The sequence below is a fragment of the Antechinus flavipes genome, chromosome 5, assembly GCF_016432865.1.
Source record: "Antechinus flavipes isolate AdamAnt ecotype Samford, QLD, Australia chromosome 5, AdamAnt_v2, whole genome shotgun sequence".
Classification (NCBI taxonomy): domain Eukaryota; kingdom Metazoa; phylum Chordata; class Mammalia; order Dasyuromorphia; family Dasyuridae; genus Antechinus; species Antechinus flavipes.
Window position 1 is genome coordinate 40375244 of NC_067402.1, and position 19054 is coordinate 40394297.

The window sequence follows — 19054 nt, forward strand, 5'->3', positions numbered from 1 at the left end:
ATGAGAAAACCAGGAAGGAGAATGGTAAAATTGGGATTAGATTGGAATTACATACCATATTTTCAATAAATTCTAAACAAATGGACAATCTAAAGATTCTCTTTCATAATTGTGGAAAGAAAAAAAGGTTTTCACCTATCAGTGCAATAGTAAGGATTATAAAGAACAAAGTAAATTATTCTGATTACATAAAAATAAAGGTATTTTAGAAACAAGAGCAAAGCATCCAGGATAAGAAAAGATGTGGACTGGAAAAGGATGATGGAAACTTTTCATTTAGCATTTCTGACATGCAAAGAACTGATTGCCCAAATGGATAAGTGGCTTGTGTGTGTCTGTGTATGAGAATAGGCAGTTTTCAAAAAAACCAACACAAAGTATCAACAACTACCTGAAAAAGTTTTCAAAACTGATTATCAGAAACGTGTAAATATAACATTAACAAAGGTAACCAAAAGAACTGAAAAATTTGATGTGAACAGGACTGTGGGAAAACAAGTATCTTAATTCATGATTCTTGAATAATTCTGACAGTATGGATTCATAGAAGAAAAACTATTTATTTGTTGTTATTTGTTGACTCTTAGGTTTATATAAGAAGAAGGTGTTGGCAGAGAAAAAAAATCTATTTGGGCCAAAACATTTAAAATAATCCTATTTGTTGGAAACAGCAAAAAACTGGAAACAAATTACATGCATGGTGATTGAGGAATGGCAGCACAAACTGTGGAAAATTGATGTAAGGGAATATTACTGTGCTGTGAGGAATAGCAAATATGAAAAGTTCAAAGAGATACAGGACAAAGTGTAGGAGATGACTGATGGACACTGAACAACGCAGATCCAAAGAGCGCCCACATCACGACTCTGGAGGAGGAGACCCAGATATCCCATTCCAATTAATTCTGCGGAGGACCTCGATGCTACCTCCTCACAGCTGAGGTACGCAGACGCTGTTCTTTTAGCAAATGGTAACCTGCAGACATGGAGGGGAGAGACAAGGGCAGGGAACGGAGTGGCCCGGCTTCAGGCTTCGCCTTCCTCACCGGATGACGACTGCCTAAGACCAGACTGTGCAGAGCAGGCCCCAGCTTGGTGCTCCCCATGGCATCCTTCCTTTCAGTTGCTTGGCTCACTGAGTCCAGGAAGCACATCTGCTCTATGATATTGATGTCTTCTCTACTGCATTGACGTGATTCTTCTTTTTCAAAAGAAAAAATTCCTTCCCTGTTTCAAGGCTTAACTTGGATGTCTCCATGAAGCCTTCCCCTTTCTTCCTCCTCAGATGAAAGTGATCCACCCCTCATCAAACCTTGCCCAGTGCTCTGCTCTTGCTCCTGGCTTGGCCCTCCCCTCCCCACGACCTCCCACAAGCAGGACCATTGTGCGCCTCTCCTTATGAGCCCTGGCATGGCCCAAGCACAAGTGCCAGGAAGGATGCTTTAACAAGGATTGCCAACCCTCCCAAGGGAGGAAGAGATCTGGAGAGGTCACAAACTCTATTAATGGGACCCTCATCGGCCACAGGCTACCAAAATCCTAGCCAATGCTCCCAAAAGAATTCCTCACACAATTCAAGAACTCACTTCTGACGGGGTCCTTGCAGGTTACCCTTTTGACCACCAGCCCACTGGGAAGGTAAAGAAATAAGCTACCATGACTTGTGCCTACAGCCAGGACCAAGAGGGTCGCAAGGGAGGCAGCTGCTCGGGGAGACCCAGAGGGCTTTTGTTTATATAGACAACTGAGTCACAGCGAAGGCTCAAGGTCTTCGGGGGAAGCGTGCCAGAAGGAGGGATGGAAGCAGACGAGAGCTTTCAAACCCCTGTCCCGTTGCTGACAGGCACTGAAACACTTCTCCCTCCATTAACCCCTCCCCTGCCGTGGATTCCCACAGCCAACTGACAAAACAGATGCTAAGTCTCCACTACACACACCTCCACCAGCCATCCACAAACTTCTCCCCTCTGATTCCCTGGCTCCCTGTCTCAGTCCCTTGTTCCACAAGGGCCTCGCCCTAGTTAAACCCCCCGGACCAAGGAGGCAAGAAGCAGGATTTTAGGGTACCGGTGCAACTGGCCAGGAAATGTGGCTCTGTGACATTCTTACACAAGCTCGGAAGTCAGAGGGAGAAAGGAAGGAATCTCAGAGCAAAGAAGCACTTATTAAGCATCTGCTATGTAACAGGCACTGGGCTAAGCACTCCAACATCATCTCATTTAATCCTCATAACCACACTATGAGCCAAGTGCTATTATTATCATCCCCAGACTCTTCCCAAGTGGCCCATCCCACTTCTGGGTGGTTCTCATGGTTAGAAAGTTGTGTTGGTTTTTTAAAATAACAATCCTAAATGTGCTTCTTGATGACTTCTATCCACCGCTCCCAGCTTTTCCTTTGGGGACAAGCAGAACAATTTGAAATGCTTTTTCCAGGTCTAGCACAGTGTCTGGAACAAACATTAATAAATTTGTTAATACCCTAAGACAGCTATAACATTTCCCCAAAATCTTTTTTTTTTTTTTCACCACAGATAATGGACAGCATTATCTGAGCCACTCTAACATTTGTATTGGAGGATATTTATATTGGAGGAAATATGTACTTATAATTTTGATAAAACCAAAAAGAAGTGTTGATAAATAATAATTAGGTGGTAGGAAAGGGAGTTGGGTTTATGTGATTGCTTAGGGTTTTACACAAGTAAACTAGAATTCACATTCTAAGAAGGCCATTCCAGTAATGTTGCTGTTGCCCCAGGTATTTGTCAAATGCTGGCAGTGCTTTCAGAGTACTAGGCCCTTCTTTTAACATCCTTAATGATGTCAAGTACAGAATAGTGAAATTAAGTCAAGTTTCTTAAGTTAAAAAATATTTCCTAAATATCTAGATGATACGAAACCGTCCCAGACAATAATAGAGACCTAATTATAAAAAGGCCCCTTTTCTTAGAATGCTTAATCTTAAAAGATAAACTGTCCCCCCTCACCAATACATCAAACTTTTTATTTATAAGGTAGAGCCAAAAGGGAAGCTCCCTCTACAAAAATCCAGAAGAGGATATGAGTATGTTAGAAAGAACATGGCTCAAACTCAACTGTGTTGTTTCAAGTAAGGAAGAGCTGCATTCCAATCCCACTAATGCTTTCACTAGCTTTATGACGTTAGGCTTTATGACTTAAGCTCCATATGCTTCAGGCACCTTCCTGGGGCTTATTCTGCATCTTGGATCAGCTGTGATCTCTATTAATGGATGCAAACCAGTACTTCTCCAAAATGACAATCTGGATTATTTATACACACACGTATAAATCTTACACCTATAAAATCTACATAGGTATGATTTATACATATATAGGAAACAGGGAGAAAAGTTAATTTTCTCCTTATACAGGTCTGACAAACAAATTCTGTCTAACCTCTGCGAGGAGCTGTGAGACTCCAAGACTTCAAGGCATGGAGTCATGTGCTACCTGTTGCCAAGGTAACCACAGCCTCAGTTCCTGACAATGGGATTCTTCCAGAGCACTTTCTGAGACAGCACAGGGATTGGACGGGCGGGCACCTGCTGCCGGGAGAAATTGGCAACATATGTCATTTCAAAACAGTGATGATAATAAAAGGGAGGTTATCCTACTGTTCAGTCTCTAACATTATCAAATTAACAACTGGTTTTAAACAACAGATTTTTTAAAAATCCCCCAAACATGCATTTTGTCCTTAAAACGAGGTCTGCTTTCAAGGACCGCAGGCTGAGATTCTGATTGCAAGAGCAGAGTTCTCTAGGTTGGGATTTCCTTCATTGTGGCACACCACTGGCAGGAGGCTACCTGTGTGAGGTAAGGCCTCCCTAGCCTCAGTTTCCCTACTGGTAAGAAGAAGGAACTGAACTAGTCAGCCCCTACGGTCCCTGCAAGCCTCCCAGGCATCAGGTGGTGCCATGGAGAGGGTACAAGGCCAGGAGTCACCTGAGCTCAAATCCAGCCTTAGGCATCTCCTAACTCTGTGACCCTGGCAAATCTTATAGCTGGTGCCCGTCTCAGTTTCTTCATTCGTATTTGTAATTCTTTCTCAGATGTAAGACCATAGGCAAGTCTCTCCTCTCTGTCTCTCTCTCTGTCTCTGTCCTTCTTTCTTTCTTTCGCTGTGTCTCTCTCTTCACCTCCTTATCAGCTGTATTCAAGCACTTATGAATTCTGTCTCCATAATCTCTCTCTCATATCCATTCCTAAGCATTGTTTTTTTTTTTTCAGTAAAACAAAAAAAAATGGGATGACAATAACACATAATGCAGAATTGTTGTGAGAATCAAATGAGATAATGTATGGAAAAACTCTTAGCCAAACACTTAAAGTCCTACATAAATGTCAGCTCTGGGGCCAGCCTTGTGATTGATTTTATTCACAGCTATTCACCTGTGTCAGCTATTATTATCTAATATATTAGTGGCCCCTTACAGCTTTGTGTTACTAGAAAATTTGACAAGTGTATCTTCTAGATCTTCATCCAAGTATCTCATCAAAATGGGAATAACAACAGCCAGTAGCTCCCAGGATTGTTGTAAGGATTAAATGAGATGATATTTAGAAAGAACACTGCAAACCTTAAAGTGTTATAAAAATGCTAGTTATTATAATTATTTTTAAATCTGCCATCCTATGAAAAGGCTGTTAAGGAGGGGACAGATACAGAGATAGGCAAGAAAGAAAGAAAAGGAGAGGAAGAAGAAATAATGAGTGAGCAGAGAAAAAAGAAAAAAAGATGAGCATAAAGAAGTGAAGAGAAGACTTAGGTGATTGGGAAGTAGCAGCAAGTCCTAATGCGTGAGTTATGGGCCAGTCAATGTCTCCCAGAGCTAAAGTCCTGGCAGCAACCCTCGCTTGGTACTTAATCAAGACCTATCCTGCTGTCCCATTCCTCATTGGGCTTTGTCCTTGGCCCACTTGCACTGTTCTCACAGGGCATGCAGGAAGGATCAATGACCATTACTGAAGTGGGAGAATCAACCCACCCCCATTGCAGAGCGCTTGTGAAGTTTGGGGAAAGATTCTCAACTGGGATTCAAGTCCTCATGAAGATATATATAGTCATGAGATAAGTCCTGGAATTTCCACAAAAGCTAATTATCAGCAACATCTCTTGAGCATCCATTGACTAGAGGGCAAGATATAGAGCAAAGCATAAAATTATGAAGAAGGCAAATGTAAGCAACAATCTTAGTCTTCAAAGAGCTTTAATTTAATGAGAAAAATAAGAAAACAAATTGCACAAAGTATTTATAACTCTATCTAATTTTTTACTATCTGTACTAATAAAAAGAGGCAACTTGGTGGCACAGTGGGTAGATTGCTGGGCCTGGAGACAGGGAGACCTGACTTCGAATCTGGCCTTAGACACTAGCTATGTGACTTTGGCTGCCTCAAGTTTCCTCTTCTGTAAAAGGAGCTGAATTAAGGAAATGGCAAACCCCTCCAGTAAATTTGCCAAGAAAAACCCAAATGTGGTCATCACTGAACAGTAACACTAATAGGAAGCAAGAGAAATATGGAGAACTCAAAGTAAGTAATTATCAGTCAGACAATAAAACAGTTATTATCAAACATCATTAATTTCACAAGCAAAACAGAAGGCTTTTTTATTTTAATTTGACAAATGTCTAATCACCCACAAAAACACTCATCTGATTGTCTGAACAAAGCAAGGAGGTAAGAAGGGCTTCTTGAAGGTTGTGAGGACAGAATGCTAAATTCTGAAGGTTCTGAGCACAAGCTGGGCAAGAGCAGAAGGAATATTTTCTGTCCAAGGATCACCATGTGAGAAGGAAGCGGGTGTGGCAAAAAACAGGTGACAAGATGATCATGAAAATACTTATAGCAACAAGGAGATAGGAGTCAGAGCACGGCAAGTAAGAAAAAAGGTAAATAAACAGAGAGATGCTTTAGACAACCTAAATATAAACAAGTTCTTGACATCAAAAAATGGGAAATTGACAAGCACAAAGATTGACTATCATAATTTCCTAAACAGATTTAAGAGTGTATAACAATCAGTATCCTGAAGAAGTGGAAAAGGCCAAGAAACTATTTCAACCAGCAAACATTTAAACATCTTTTGTCAAGGCCTTTGGGACACTCTACTAGAGATCTTACTATAAGTTTTTGCATAGTGATCCAATCAATTGCAAATCCTTGTAATTATATTATTGTCCAGCCTGCATGATTCCATTTTATTCATGGAATAGCACGTGGTAATTTATCAAATCCTTTGCTAGGCAAATTATAGAATTATTTTCAGGAAATAATTCCGGTATGACCTGCTTTTTTTTTTTTTTTTAAATAACTTTTTATTGACAGAACCCATGCCAGGGTAATTTTTTTACAACATTATCCCTTGCACTCACTTCTGTTCCGATTTTTCCCCTCCCTCTCTCCACCCCCTCCCTCAGATGACAAGCAGTCCTATACATGTTAAATAGGCTACAGTATATCCTAGATACAATATATGTGTACAGAACCGAACAGTTCTCTTGTTGCACAGGGAGAATTGGATTCAGAAGGTAGAAATAACCCGGGAAGAAAAACAAAAATGCAAGCAGTTTATATTCATTTCCCAGTGTTCTTTCTTTGGGTGTAGCTGCTTCTGTCCATCCTTGATCAATTGAAACTGAATTAGCTCTCTTTATCGAAGAGATCCACTTCCATCAGAATACATCCTCAAACAGTACCGTTGTTGAGGTATATAATGATCTCCTGGTTCTGCTCATTTCACTCAGCATCAGTTCATCTAAGTCTCGCCAGTCCTCTCTGTATTCATCCCGCTGATCATTTCTTACAGAACAATAATATTCCATAACATTCATATACCACAATTTACTCAAGCATTCTCCAATTGATGGGCATCCATTCATTTTCCAGTTTCTAGCCACTACAAACAGGGCTGCCACAAACATTTTGGCACATACAGGTCCCTTTCCTTTCTTTAGTATCTCTTTGGGGTATAAGCCCAGTAGAAACACTGCTGGATCAAAGGGTATGCGCAGTTTGATAACTTTTTGAGCATAGTTCCAAACTGTTCTCCAGAATGGCTGGATGTGTTCACAATTCCACCAACAATGTATCAGTGTCCCTGTTTTCCCACATCCCCTCCAACATTCCACATTATCTTTCCCTGTCACTCTAGCCAGTCTGACAGGTGTGTAGTGGTATCTCAGAGTTGTCTTAATTTGCATTTCTCTGATTAATAATGATTTGGAGCATATTTTCATATGGCTATAAATAGTTTTAATTTCTTCATCTGAGAATTGTCTGTTCATATCCTTTGATCATTTATCAATTGGAGAATGGCTTGATTTCTTATAAATCAGAGTCAATTCTCTATATATTTTGGAAATAAGGCCTTTATCAGAACCTTTGACTGTAAAAATGTTTTCCCAGTTTATTGTTTCCCTTTGAATCTTGTCTGCATTAGTTTTGTTTGTACAAAAACTTTTCAATTTGATATAATCAAAATTTTCTATTTTGTGGTCAATAGTGATCTCTAGTTCTTCTTTGTATGACCTGCTTTTGATGAGGCCATCCTAACTCTTTGTAAATAAGACTTTCTTTTTTAGATCAATAGCAACAACACTAATAGCTTATATTTATCTATTGGATATTTATATGTTATATATATATATATACATACATATATATATTATATATTTATTGAGCTACTTAATGTTTTAAGGTTTGCAAATCTCTTTAACCTAATCAACTCTAAGCATCTTCACAACCTTTACTTTTTTTAATAGTCTTAATTTCCCCAGACATCAAAGTCAAGCTCACTAGTCTGGACTTTGCAAATTCCATTCCCTTTTTTTAGAAAACAAGGTATTTTTCTTTTTCCAGTTCTTTAGCACCTCTTCTATGCTCTATGATTTTCCAAGTATCACAGGCAATAGCTCAGAAAGCACAATCAGAGGTTCTTTCAGAGTGGGAAGACACAGTTCATTTGAGCCAGATGATCTGAATTCATAGATTTATGAGACCAAGTGGGCAGTAGTTGCTCAGGATGAGAAAGTGTGGAAGAATATAAAGGAATTATTCGTACAGAAAAAATCAGAGATGCCCACAATTCCAATAGTTTTCTTATGTCCTTAAAATTCATGACATTTTAAGTGAAATAACAAAACCCTGATAAATGTCATCGATAAAGAGCCAGTCAGGTTCAGAAAGATTTGAGTTAGGTTCTCCCTCTGACTCACACTAATTATGTGACCCCAACTTTTTACTGTCCCATGTAAGAATCCAAGTGGCAGATGGTGCCAAGATGCTTTAGTAGAGCGAGTTTCCTCACTGGACCTTCCTTCCATCAGTGAAATCACAGGTCCAATTCAAGTAAGTAAATGGAACATAAGGTGGCACACTCCCAGCATACCAATATGGCTTCAGCTCAAAAGGGTCTGGTCCCCTGCAGTGCCCGTTTGAAGTGGGTTCCTGAATCCAATTTGTTTCTGAATGTCCCCAAGGCTCTCTAAACCCCTTGAGTGTTCCCAGCCTCCTGGGGTCTTTCTGGGGGCAAACTTGAAACTACTGTTCACTACCCTAGAGAACATTCTCCCAATAAGGATACCCAACTTCTGGGTTATCCCAGAACTAGGTCCAGGGACTCAGCATTTAGACAAACAAATTCAATTTTTGATCCCTCACACTACCTTTCCTTCTAAATCAAATCATGTACATTGAAACCACAGATACTGAGTATATAAAAGCAAAATAAAGTCTATTCTTTTCTATTCTATTATATTCAACTTGTAAATATATCCAATTGTTTTATAAAGTATTCACAAAGAACCATTTTTCTTGCCACAACTGCAATTTGAGAGTTTTATTTTATTTTATACTGGCCTTAAAAAACACTTTTACCAGCACTGTCATTTAGACAGCTTTCTGCCTTTTATACTCCCTCCCAAGGTGATACAAGAAGTTCTGGGAATAATATCCAAAAACAAATAATATTCTATTGTCTGTAGCCATAACAATTCAAGTGGAAGTAGAACCCTTAAGGAAAAGCTCCAATCCTAACTAGTTGTCTACCACCCTGTCCATGGAAGTTAACAGGTTCATAAATATGGAGCAGGAAGAGAACAAATGTGCAAATCCCTCCATTTTGCAGATAAGGAAATGGAGACCTAGAGGGACAGGATAAGCTGCCCAGGGTCTTGTCCAAGGTTCTGAACCCAGATGTTCCAGCTCTGGACATTGCACTACACCAAAGGAGAGAGGTGAAAAACTCAGTTTTTAAATCGAATCTTCCCTGATTATTAGTTTTAGTTAGTTTTTTTTTCTTTCTTTCTAAAGCCTGCTGCTAACTGCTAGCTAGATTACTTTTAAGAAATCATTTTAATGAATGTCTGGCTTAGTAGACAAAGAAGATTTATGTAAAAGGACACAAAATTGGTCACTGTCAAGAAAAGCTTCAGCTCTCTTTTGATCATTCACTTTGAATGAACATCTGCTATCCAATCTAAGATCAGGAGGATCTGTCGGTGTGCAGATTGCTTCCATGAAGACCTTCCCTCAGTGACTTAACCTAAGCCCTGAAATGCTCCAAGAATCCAATTCTAATTTCGCCTAAAGGTTCTGGGGTTTTTCCTACTTTATTCATCCTAGAACATGTCTGATAACCTGCCTTAGGATTTGAAACAAATAGCAATAAGGCCAATGATGAAACCAGGACTCAGGTTGGACTGCTGGAGGCCTGGCCCAGTCCTGGGACTTTGGCTGTTAAATGCATTAATAACAATGATGAAGATACAGTTTTCACCCTGCTCAGAAACCTCACATGAAAACATCATTAATACATTCCTCAAGAAAACTATGGGAAGGTACAAGATGTGTTAAGCACTAGCTGGCATAATAAATTATGAAAACAGCTAATTAGCAAACATTTACCTCATGCTTTCTTTTTTCCAGATTTGCAAAGCACATCATGTGATCCTCATAAACACCTTATGAGATGCAAGTGAGCTTTCAATTTTGATTGTTTTTCATGCTACTTGGGTCTGATAATAAATCACAAACTATTCAGCACAAATCTGAGAGGACTACTCCAATTCCTCTCCTCCCCCTGTTAACAGATGAAAAAACAAGGGAGCCCAGAGTGGCGAAGGGATGTGCCCAAGAGCTCAGCATCTGAACAAGGACTAAAACTTGGGTCTGTTTTCATCTCAAGGCCACATGGTCACATTTGGGTGCTTCTGATGACAGTGCTATTGACAGCTCTACTCTCACTAAAAAGGGGGCAAACGGGCAGAATAAAGCAGAAGCAGGACTTAGCCATACAAATACATTTCTAACATTCCAATTCTGGGGTGACCTCTGAAGAGCACTGGTTAATATGTAGAGAGAGAGGGAGAGAGAGAGAAAGAATGAGGGAGGAAGAAAAGGAGGGAGAGACAGAGACAGAGAGATAGAGATAGAGAGACACAGAGAGACAGAGACAGAGACAAACAGAGAGAGAGAGATGCAGACCCACATTCACATATAAATATGAAAATTCTTCAGGGAGGGCTCCTCAGTTCCTGTTCTGATCTAGTAATAAAATATGTGCTTTTGAAAGTCTTTTGCAAGGAAAAGTTATTTATTATAAGGAGTCATTATACCATAGCTCTGCATATTATCACCTAGAAAAAATGTTAAATGGGAAATCAGAGCCTAACCTGCTCTGGGTAGCCTTCAGAACATTGCTCACACAGAGCATTGAAGAGTTTTCAGGTGTACAGGCACACATTTCTTAGAAAGTTTTTGCTAGCAGCCACCACTCAACAGGAAATTAAAATGTCTGTGCTGCCTCAATTTCCCTTTATTAGATGGTGAAGCAGTCACCATATCTCATCCATCTCTTCATGTTCTTCAGCACCCAGCAGAGTGCACAGACCTGAAGACCTCAATAAAAGTTGGCTCGGTTTGTGGCCATCCAGTACTGACATTCCCTCTTGCCAAATGGGGAGGAGAGGAGTTCACTGAGCAAAGCTCCAATCATAGGCATTACTTCTATTGAACACATATCAAATTGAGTAAAATCAATAGATCGTGCAGGAAAAGGAGAGAAAGCACTTACCCGGTCCCAGTCGAAACACAGGCCTAGTTTATCAAGCTGTTCCTTCATGTGTTTAATATTACTACAAAACAAAATAAAGTAAAGCTTAATTAAAAGTGTTGTTCCTTGTTATATGGGAAGAAGGATACAAAGGGAAATTTGAGCTATGGAATAATAAAAAATATCAACAAAATTTATTGTTAAAAATAAATGTATAAAAAAATCATATAGAATTTTTCTAACAGAAATATACCATTCAGATTTTTTGGTACATTAATTCAAATGGTTATATGTAAAAGAGGAAACCAACAACAGTTATTTCTACATTGATTTTTTCCCCCACTAAAATCTCAAACTATTTAGAGATGGAAAGAAGGATGTTTTAAGGAAGGAATGGAATGTGAATATACAGCTACTCTATACACCTTAAAGTTATTCTTTATTTAACTTTAAAGGACAAACTATTACACACATTTCAGAATTAGAACCCTAAATTCTGTTGATCTGGTTCTTCTCTCTACTCATATCTGCCAGAGGCCCTTCCACAACAAAAGTCCTAGGAGACACAGAGTGCAAATATCATTCTCTTCATCTTAGAGATGAGAAACCCAAGCTGAGACAGGTTCTGTGACTTGCCATTTGGTTAGTCAGGATGTGAACTCAAGACTGGATTCTAAGTTCCCTCTACTTTCCATAACATGCTATCTCTCTAGGACTAGTTTTCTACTGGCTGAAGAATAAGTTTCTAACATGAACTACAAGATAACACAAGTAAACCACAAAATAAAAAGTTATGATTTCAGTAAAAACAAAAACACATACCTCTGTGTCCAACTTTGAGGATGTAGACTGTGTTCAATTGCTGCGTTTTCAGCAGGTAATCCAAATGCATCCCATCCCATTGGATTAATAACCTATCATCCAAATGAGAAATATCATCCATTAAAAATGACCTAATTTAAGTGTGTATCATCCTTGGGGATTTAATTTAATATCACCATGGGCAATCATTTCCTTTTCCTCTACCTGCTTCACACCTGTGCTGCCCTCCTCCTACCACTGCACATTTACAGAATATCTTAATAATTACAAAGTGATTTCTTCTCTACACCTCTGAGGGAAGCAAGCCAAGTATTCTTGGTGATTTCACTTGGGCACAAATGATTAGGCCAGAAGGAATCTAGAATGCATCCTGCAGGTTTGTGAAATCTTGCTGAAGGAACAAGAGACCTTAGCAGGTTCAGCTGTGTCCAATTCTTCATGACAAATCAAATAAAAAGGGAAAGTGGGGTAAATATATCTCTATGAATTGAACTGAACTGAACTTGAAAGACAGTCTTTAGTGGCATAGTCTTGATCTGCTACTACTGGATGTTTTTAAGCAATGACTCTGATAAAGGTTTAATTATAAAATCTTGTATGTCTATCACAGAAATCTATAAGGAAGAGCTAACGTACTTGATGATAGACTCGAAATCCAAAAAAATCTCAAAAGGCTATATATAATATTGAGTTTAGTCAATGAGAATTTATTAAAGACCTATTACTGCTAGGCACTGTCCTTGGTACTTGGGAAACAAAAACTTACAGTAGTTCTTGCCCTCATGAGTTAAATCTAATAAGGTGACATTTTTTAAAAAAGGGACAACCTGCAAAATCTGGGACTAAGATTTAAACTATCAACCTCACAAACAGAAAGAACTAGATGGCAGCTTATCTGAAAACAGTCTGGACACTTCAGTGCACTGCAGGCTCAATGAATCAATATAGCTACCTGAAGTGCTAGCTAAAAAAATTAATTCCAGTTGTGGACAGCAGGAGAGGTATGGGGTCCAACATGGGAGATGTGAGTTTTCTTGGTCAGACCATATATGGAAGGAATACTGTGTCCCACATTTTAGGCGACATCCCGAGAATAAGGATGTTAAGGCTCTCAATATCAGGCCATGGGAGATTTCATTGACAGAAGCACCATGCTTAGCTGTGGAAGAGAAAACTAAAGAGGGACATGACACATGGGAAGGGTTAGGCAGGCTAGTTTTGCATGGCCCAGGGACCAACTGCAGTAATAACACATCTAAGTTAGAGTTAGTAGATTTAAAACTGATGTGAATAAATGAACCTTAAAGGGAGGAAATAGTCTCCTCCGAAATTTCTTTCCTCCTCTGAATATTTTCTCATAATCAAAATCAAACTGCATTCAAAAACCTCTCTCCGCCCTTCTTCCCTGGCTCCTTTTACCTCTACCAATCTCTGTCACTCACAGGATTCCTATTACCCTTCTTTCTTCACACACAAACCCAAACCTGCTGGGGCTAGTTATAAACCTATGCCATAAAAGAAAAGGGTTGAGAAGTATGGTTCTATATCATACTTTTGGAAAGAAAAAAAAAATCAAAACATAGTATTCCTTTGCTTTTAGAAAATAAACTCCCTTGTTTTTAGTATTTTAAAAGGTATCAAATATTTCACCAAGATTTAATTCTTTATATAAAAATAACATACACATATATCTCATTAGTATGCAAATTTGCTTTCATCTTTAATAAATGGTAAAATAATATTTATGCCAAAAACCCATATTTTAAATCTTGATTTTAAGGATTAAAGATATTTAGTAACCTACTGAGAACAATTTTTAGCTCCTGAAAGGATCTTAAAGACCTTCAAGATGACCAAAGCCAACCCCTATTTTTGAGATGAGGATGCTAATGATCCAAATGGGCCAAATGATAAACAGTAAATTGATGGTAAAGATGGGGAACAAAAGTGATGAAAGAGAATGCAAGGAAACACTAGATGGCCCCCTGAGCTACAAATGATCGACAAACCTTAGCTGAATTTAGCTGCTTTAGGAATAAATTCCCTTAATCCAATTTAAATGAAGGCTTGTGAAGAGAATGGCAGCATGACATCCACACAAGGTAAGAAGCTCATTCATCTCTTCTTCCCAGGTACTGAAGACACAGAGTTTTTAAAAACCAGCTCAATACTGCTCCTTAATACTGATTTCATGCACAAACAATTCTATCTGATAAAAGAAAGAAAGCCCAGATATTACTGCTTCTCCCCAATACAGTTTCTTCCTCTTGAAGAATGGGGCTGAAGTGCCAGAAAGTCAGATGTGTCCCTGGGAGGGCACCTGGAAGCATGAACTCAAGTAACGGAAAGATGGAATCTGGTAATGGTATCTTCTGCTGGTTTTTATGACCCAGAAAATGACTTTTTGGTAGGAGAGTAGATAAAGAAGCAGAGCTTTGGATGTAATCAACAAGTCAGCACTCAAATAGTTTAAAAGACTTTTCTTATTGCAAAAGATTTGATAGATGGAGAAGCACAAGTGGGGAAGGGCCATGATCACCAGCAAAAGGTCTTTGGAGGAAATTTCATGATCCCTTGGGGGCAACTGAGAGTGGAGGGAAAACCCAGCTTTGGAAGCAATGGAACAGGGACTCTTCCTATCAGGAGTAGCTTTGGACCATTGTTCATCACATAAAGAAACTAAGAAAAATGACTAATACACAATTGGTTAGAAAAGAATGATTCAGATTTACTTCCTGGCACAGATGGGTCTGAGTACCACCCAAATAGCTCCTGAATCATGAAGTAATGAGAGAGAAAAAAAAAAAAAAGCAGGAGAGAAATCCTTTTTAATCGAAACTGATTTTTCAACAAATAATAAGAAGGTACTTTCTGAAATATCTACCTGGGGTCCAGGATTTAAACATATAATGTTGATTTAAAGGAAAATTACTTTAAATGCTTTGGATATTTCTAAAAGCAAGATTAACTAAATGCAAATTAGAAAAAAAAATAAACTTTTCAGTAGAGCTAAGAGGATCTCACTTATACATACAAGTTGTCTCCCAGTTATAAATGGGTTTTATTGTAAATAATTTTGAGATCTTTTTTTCAGCACAGAATATATATTCCCATAGAAACAATGCTATAAATGGTGGTTAGGTTCAAAGAATAATCTGCAAAAATCTCTTGAAACCATAATATACCTGAAACATTCATTAACAAAGTAAAATAAGATTTATCTTGTCATATCAGTAATTAACACCAAAATGCAACAGGACTGAACTGACTTATAGTATGTGCTTAAAAAATGATAACTAGTTAAAAAAGAAACAAGTTTAAATTTTTTCTTTTCAAATGCTGGCACTTGGAGGTAAAAACAAATTTAATTAGAGAGGGAAGAGAAAGTAGGATTCATCTTGGTCCAACCCCCTCCTGTAGGATTCATGTTGGTCCAACCCCACCTCCTATTTTATAGCTGAAGAAGCTGAGGCTTGGAGAAGTGAACTGATTAGCCTAAAGTCATGTAAGTAGCAGTGACATTGTGCAGATTCAAACTCAGATCCAACATCTCCAAATCCTGTTCCTTGCTCTATCCACTGTCCCCAACTCTTCAAGTTAGGAATCTACAATCTTTAATCACTTAAACATTCAAAGCTGTTTGAACAGAGCTTCTCCAGCCTTGGTTGTCCTGAAGACATTCATGGGCTTTATATAGCTCACAGGCCAGACATTCCCCGCCCCTGGTCTGGAGAACTGAAAATTCTTTATATTGGGTTTTGTGCTATAAGAATGAGTTTCTAGTTTTTTTTTTTTTTTTTTAAACTCAATCTGGGGATTTTCTCCAAGTATATGAAATTATAAGGCACAAGAACTACATAAATACAATATCAGAAATAATGACAGACCTAAAGAATTGGAGATGGATTGTTCATGGATTAATATAGCAAATTACTATAGCATGGATAAATATTAAATTAATTTACTTATTCAATACCATACAAATCAAATTACCAAAAATTATTTTAGAGAACTAGAATAAAATAATAAGAATTCATATTGAGGCAGAAAAGTCAAGAATCAAGGGAAAACATAGAAACAAACAGGGCTTAGCAGCAACAGATCTCAACACTATTCTAAAAAATACTAATAATTTGGTACTGGTTAAAAAGCTAGAGGATCAGTTAGTGGAACATATTATGTACATAACACACAGCAGTAAAAAAAAAAAAAAAAAACTAAGAGCTTCATGTTGTATAAACACAAAAGTTCCAGCCACTAGAATTAGGACTTAGCTATTTGATGAAAAGCTGCTGGAAAAATAGGATACCAGTATGGAAGAAATTAGATTTAGAACAACTCCTTATACAAAGGTAAGCTCTAATTGGTTATGTGACCTAGATTTAAGAGACCATCATAAACAAAGGAACAAGGGAGAAAATTATCCATCAGATTTATAGAAGAAAAGTTCATGATCAAACAAGAAAATAAAATTGACAATTTTGATTATATATTATATAGTTTGAACAAACAAACAGATAACATTAAAAAGGAAATGATTATTTGGGGAACAAATATTTGCAGCAATTTTTTCCAATAAAATAATTCCAAAAAAATAAATTTTCATGTATAAAGAACTGATTCAAATTTGTAAGAATGAGAGTCATTTCCCAACCATATATAATCTCAGAATATGATGAGGCAGTTCTAAAAGAGTGGAAATCCAGAAAGAATGTTCCAAAATACTAATGATGAAAAAAATGTAAATTAAAGTAATTCTGAAGACAAAGGTGGAAAAATAAAATGTTGGATGGGCTATAAGTAGAGCTCTGGTCAGTGCTTGGTTGGTAAGACAATAAATGGATTCAACCATTCTGGAAAGCAATTTGGAAGTATTCACATGAGTTACCAAAGGATGCATGCCCTTTGATCCAGCTCTCTCAATGTTAGACCTCTATCTAAAGCAATCAAACAAAGAGGAAAATGCATACAAACCTACTTGTGGCAGCTCTTTTTTTTTTGTGGTGGCAAAAAGCTAGAAACTAAGCAGAAACCTGTCAGTTGGGGAATGGCTGAACATATGGTAGTGTCTGAATGTGAGGGAACAACCACTGTGTGTAAGAAACCAGGAAAAGATGATTTCAAACAGACATGAAAAAACTTGTATGAACTGATGCTGAGAAAGTGAGTGAAGCCAGAAGAACAATTTATCCTATAACAATAACACTGTAAAAACAACTAAAAGCTTTAAGAAGTCTCATCAATGCAATGACCAACCACTGTTCCAAAGGACCAAGGATGACATGTTACTCACTTTCTGATAGAAATGATGGATTCAAGTTACAGATTGAGACATACATTTTTTCTGGACATGGTCAATAGAGGAATTTATTCTGTTGTGTTTTGCATATCTGTTACAAGAAAATTGTTTTACTTTTTTCAGTGGAGTAAGGAGGTGAAGGGGAGGATAGTTTCTGTTAATTAAAAAAAGATCAACTGTGAGGCAGTTGCGTTTATAAAGCCCATAAAGACAATTCTATACAATTGTGCATTTTTATTTTGTTCTTGTCATCTCCAAGGTTATTTATTGACTTTTTCATTTTTCTCCACTTTTTTCCTAACACAGATCTTGATTCTTTACAGCAGAGCTAACTAGGAGGAAGTGTGCTGGAGTGTGTTGAATTAAATCTCCAAGGCCACTGTAAATTTTTGCAAGAATTAAAGAATGATTAAGTAAAGATTTAGAGCAATTAAATTATAATTTCAATAGTGAGCATAACTATGTCTATTTATGTATTCTAAACAAGGAATTAGATGGCAAAGTGGATAGAGTATTGGGTTTGGAGTCAGGAGAACTCATCTTCCTGAATTCAAATCTGGCCTCAGACACTAATTGTGTGAGCTTGGATAAGTCACTTAACCCTGTTTGCCTCAGTTTCCTCATCTGAAAGTGATCCGGAGAAGGAAATGGCAAACCACTCCAGTATCTTTGCCAAGAAAACCTCAAATGGGGTCCTGGAGAATCAGACATAACAAGAACCACAACTCAACCAGAAATGTATTCTAAATTATATTTACCAGTAAAAAAGGGAAATCTCTGAAAGAGAAAACTAAAAAACAAGAAAGAAGCAAACACTGAAATTCTGATCTTAGTATGAAATCCGAATTTAAAGAAACTTCTTCCATATATCTGTGACAATTTCTAGTGCAGACTCACTGGGGAAGTTACCATAGTGCGGAACAGATATGTGGCAGCAAAACATTAATGTCTGTGCTGAGAGAGAGAGACAGAGAGAGAGAGAGAAAGACAGACAGAGAGAGAGACAGAGACAGACAGACAGAGGGGGGGGGGGCGGGCCCTCATTATTAACAAAAGAAACAAAAACCCCCCCAAGGATTCACCCCAAATCTGACAGCTGCGTGGGCCTTTCCTTACATGCCTCAGATTGTTTTATGTCTGAAAGAGACAAGCAATCTCCAACGAGCAGAGGTTTTCCGGGACAGAGGGGATGTGATTTCCCAACATCACACCGGCAGCATGGCTTCCATTTAAATCCCGTTGCTCTGACTTCACACGCCAAGTTCTTTCCATTAGGAATAAAACGAAACAAGCACCTGCTTCAGGCGGCAAGAGGGGCTTTGAAAACGCCCCGAAGAATGGCCGATGGCACAGAAATGGGGAGGATGTGGCCGGCCTCTTGCAGCTCACTCTCTGGGTCTGCCAGACCTCGCCCGGGTCACCCCGCTCTCCCGCGGTGGGTGATGGCGCCTGTCCTCCAGGAGGACATTCTAGAAGGGGGGACTGACCGGGGGAGAGCACTGCGGCACAAAAGAAACACAATGTCCGGCAGGGGGGGGCGCCCGCAGCTAGGTGGTGCAGAGGGCACCAGGAGAGGCCGGAGGGGCGGGACTGTGAAGGAAATGAGAGGCTCTGAGAGGCCGAGGTGGGAAGGAGGGACATCCCGCTCCGATCCACAGCAGCGGCCGCCTCTTCTCTGTCCCCTCCCCCACCGCGCTCTGCCCTCCCCCTCAGTTTTCAGTAGCGATCACTTCCAACTGTGTCCCCTCTGCAAGGTGGGCCCAAGCTGCAGAAGCTCTGGCTCGGGGCTTAACATTCAGCCCAGTTCAGCAAAGCTTTAAGTATCTCCTACACACCAGGCAGGGCCGCGAGGGG

General features: G+C 38.8%; 1 protein-coding gene across 1 annotated transcript in view; it reads right to left on the minus strand.

Annotated features, from left to right (window-relative positions):
* The window catches only part of LARS2 (leucyl-tRNA synthetase 2, mitochondrial), a 141539-nt gene that overhangs the window by 98822 nt on the left and 23663 nt on the right, over positions 1-19054 (minus strand). The window contains exons 4-5 of the mRNA XM_051961079.1: positions 11902-11993; positions 11101-11161 (exon numbers count right to left, since the gene is read on the minus strand). Of these exons, the coding sequence (XP_051817039.1) occupies positions 11101-11161; positions 11902-11993 (153 nt within the window). The remainder of the gene's footprint in view (positions 1-11100; positions 11162-11901; positions 11994-19054) is intronic.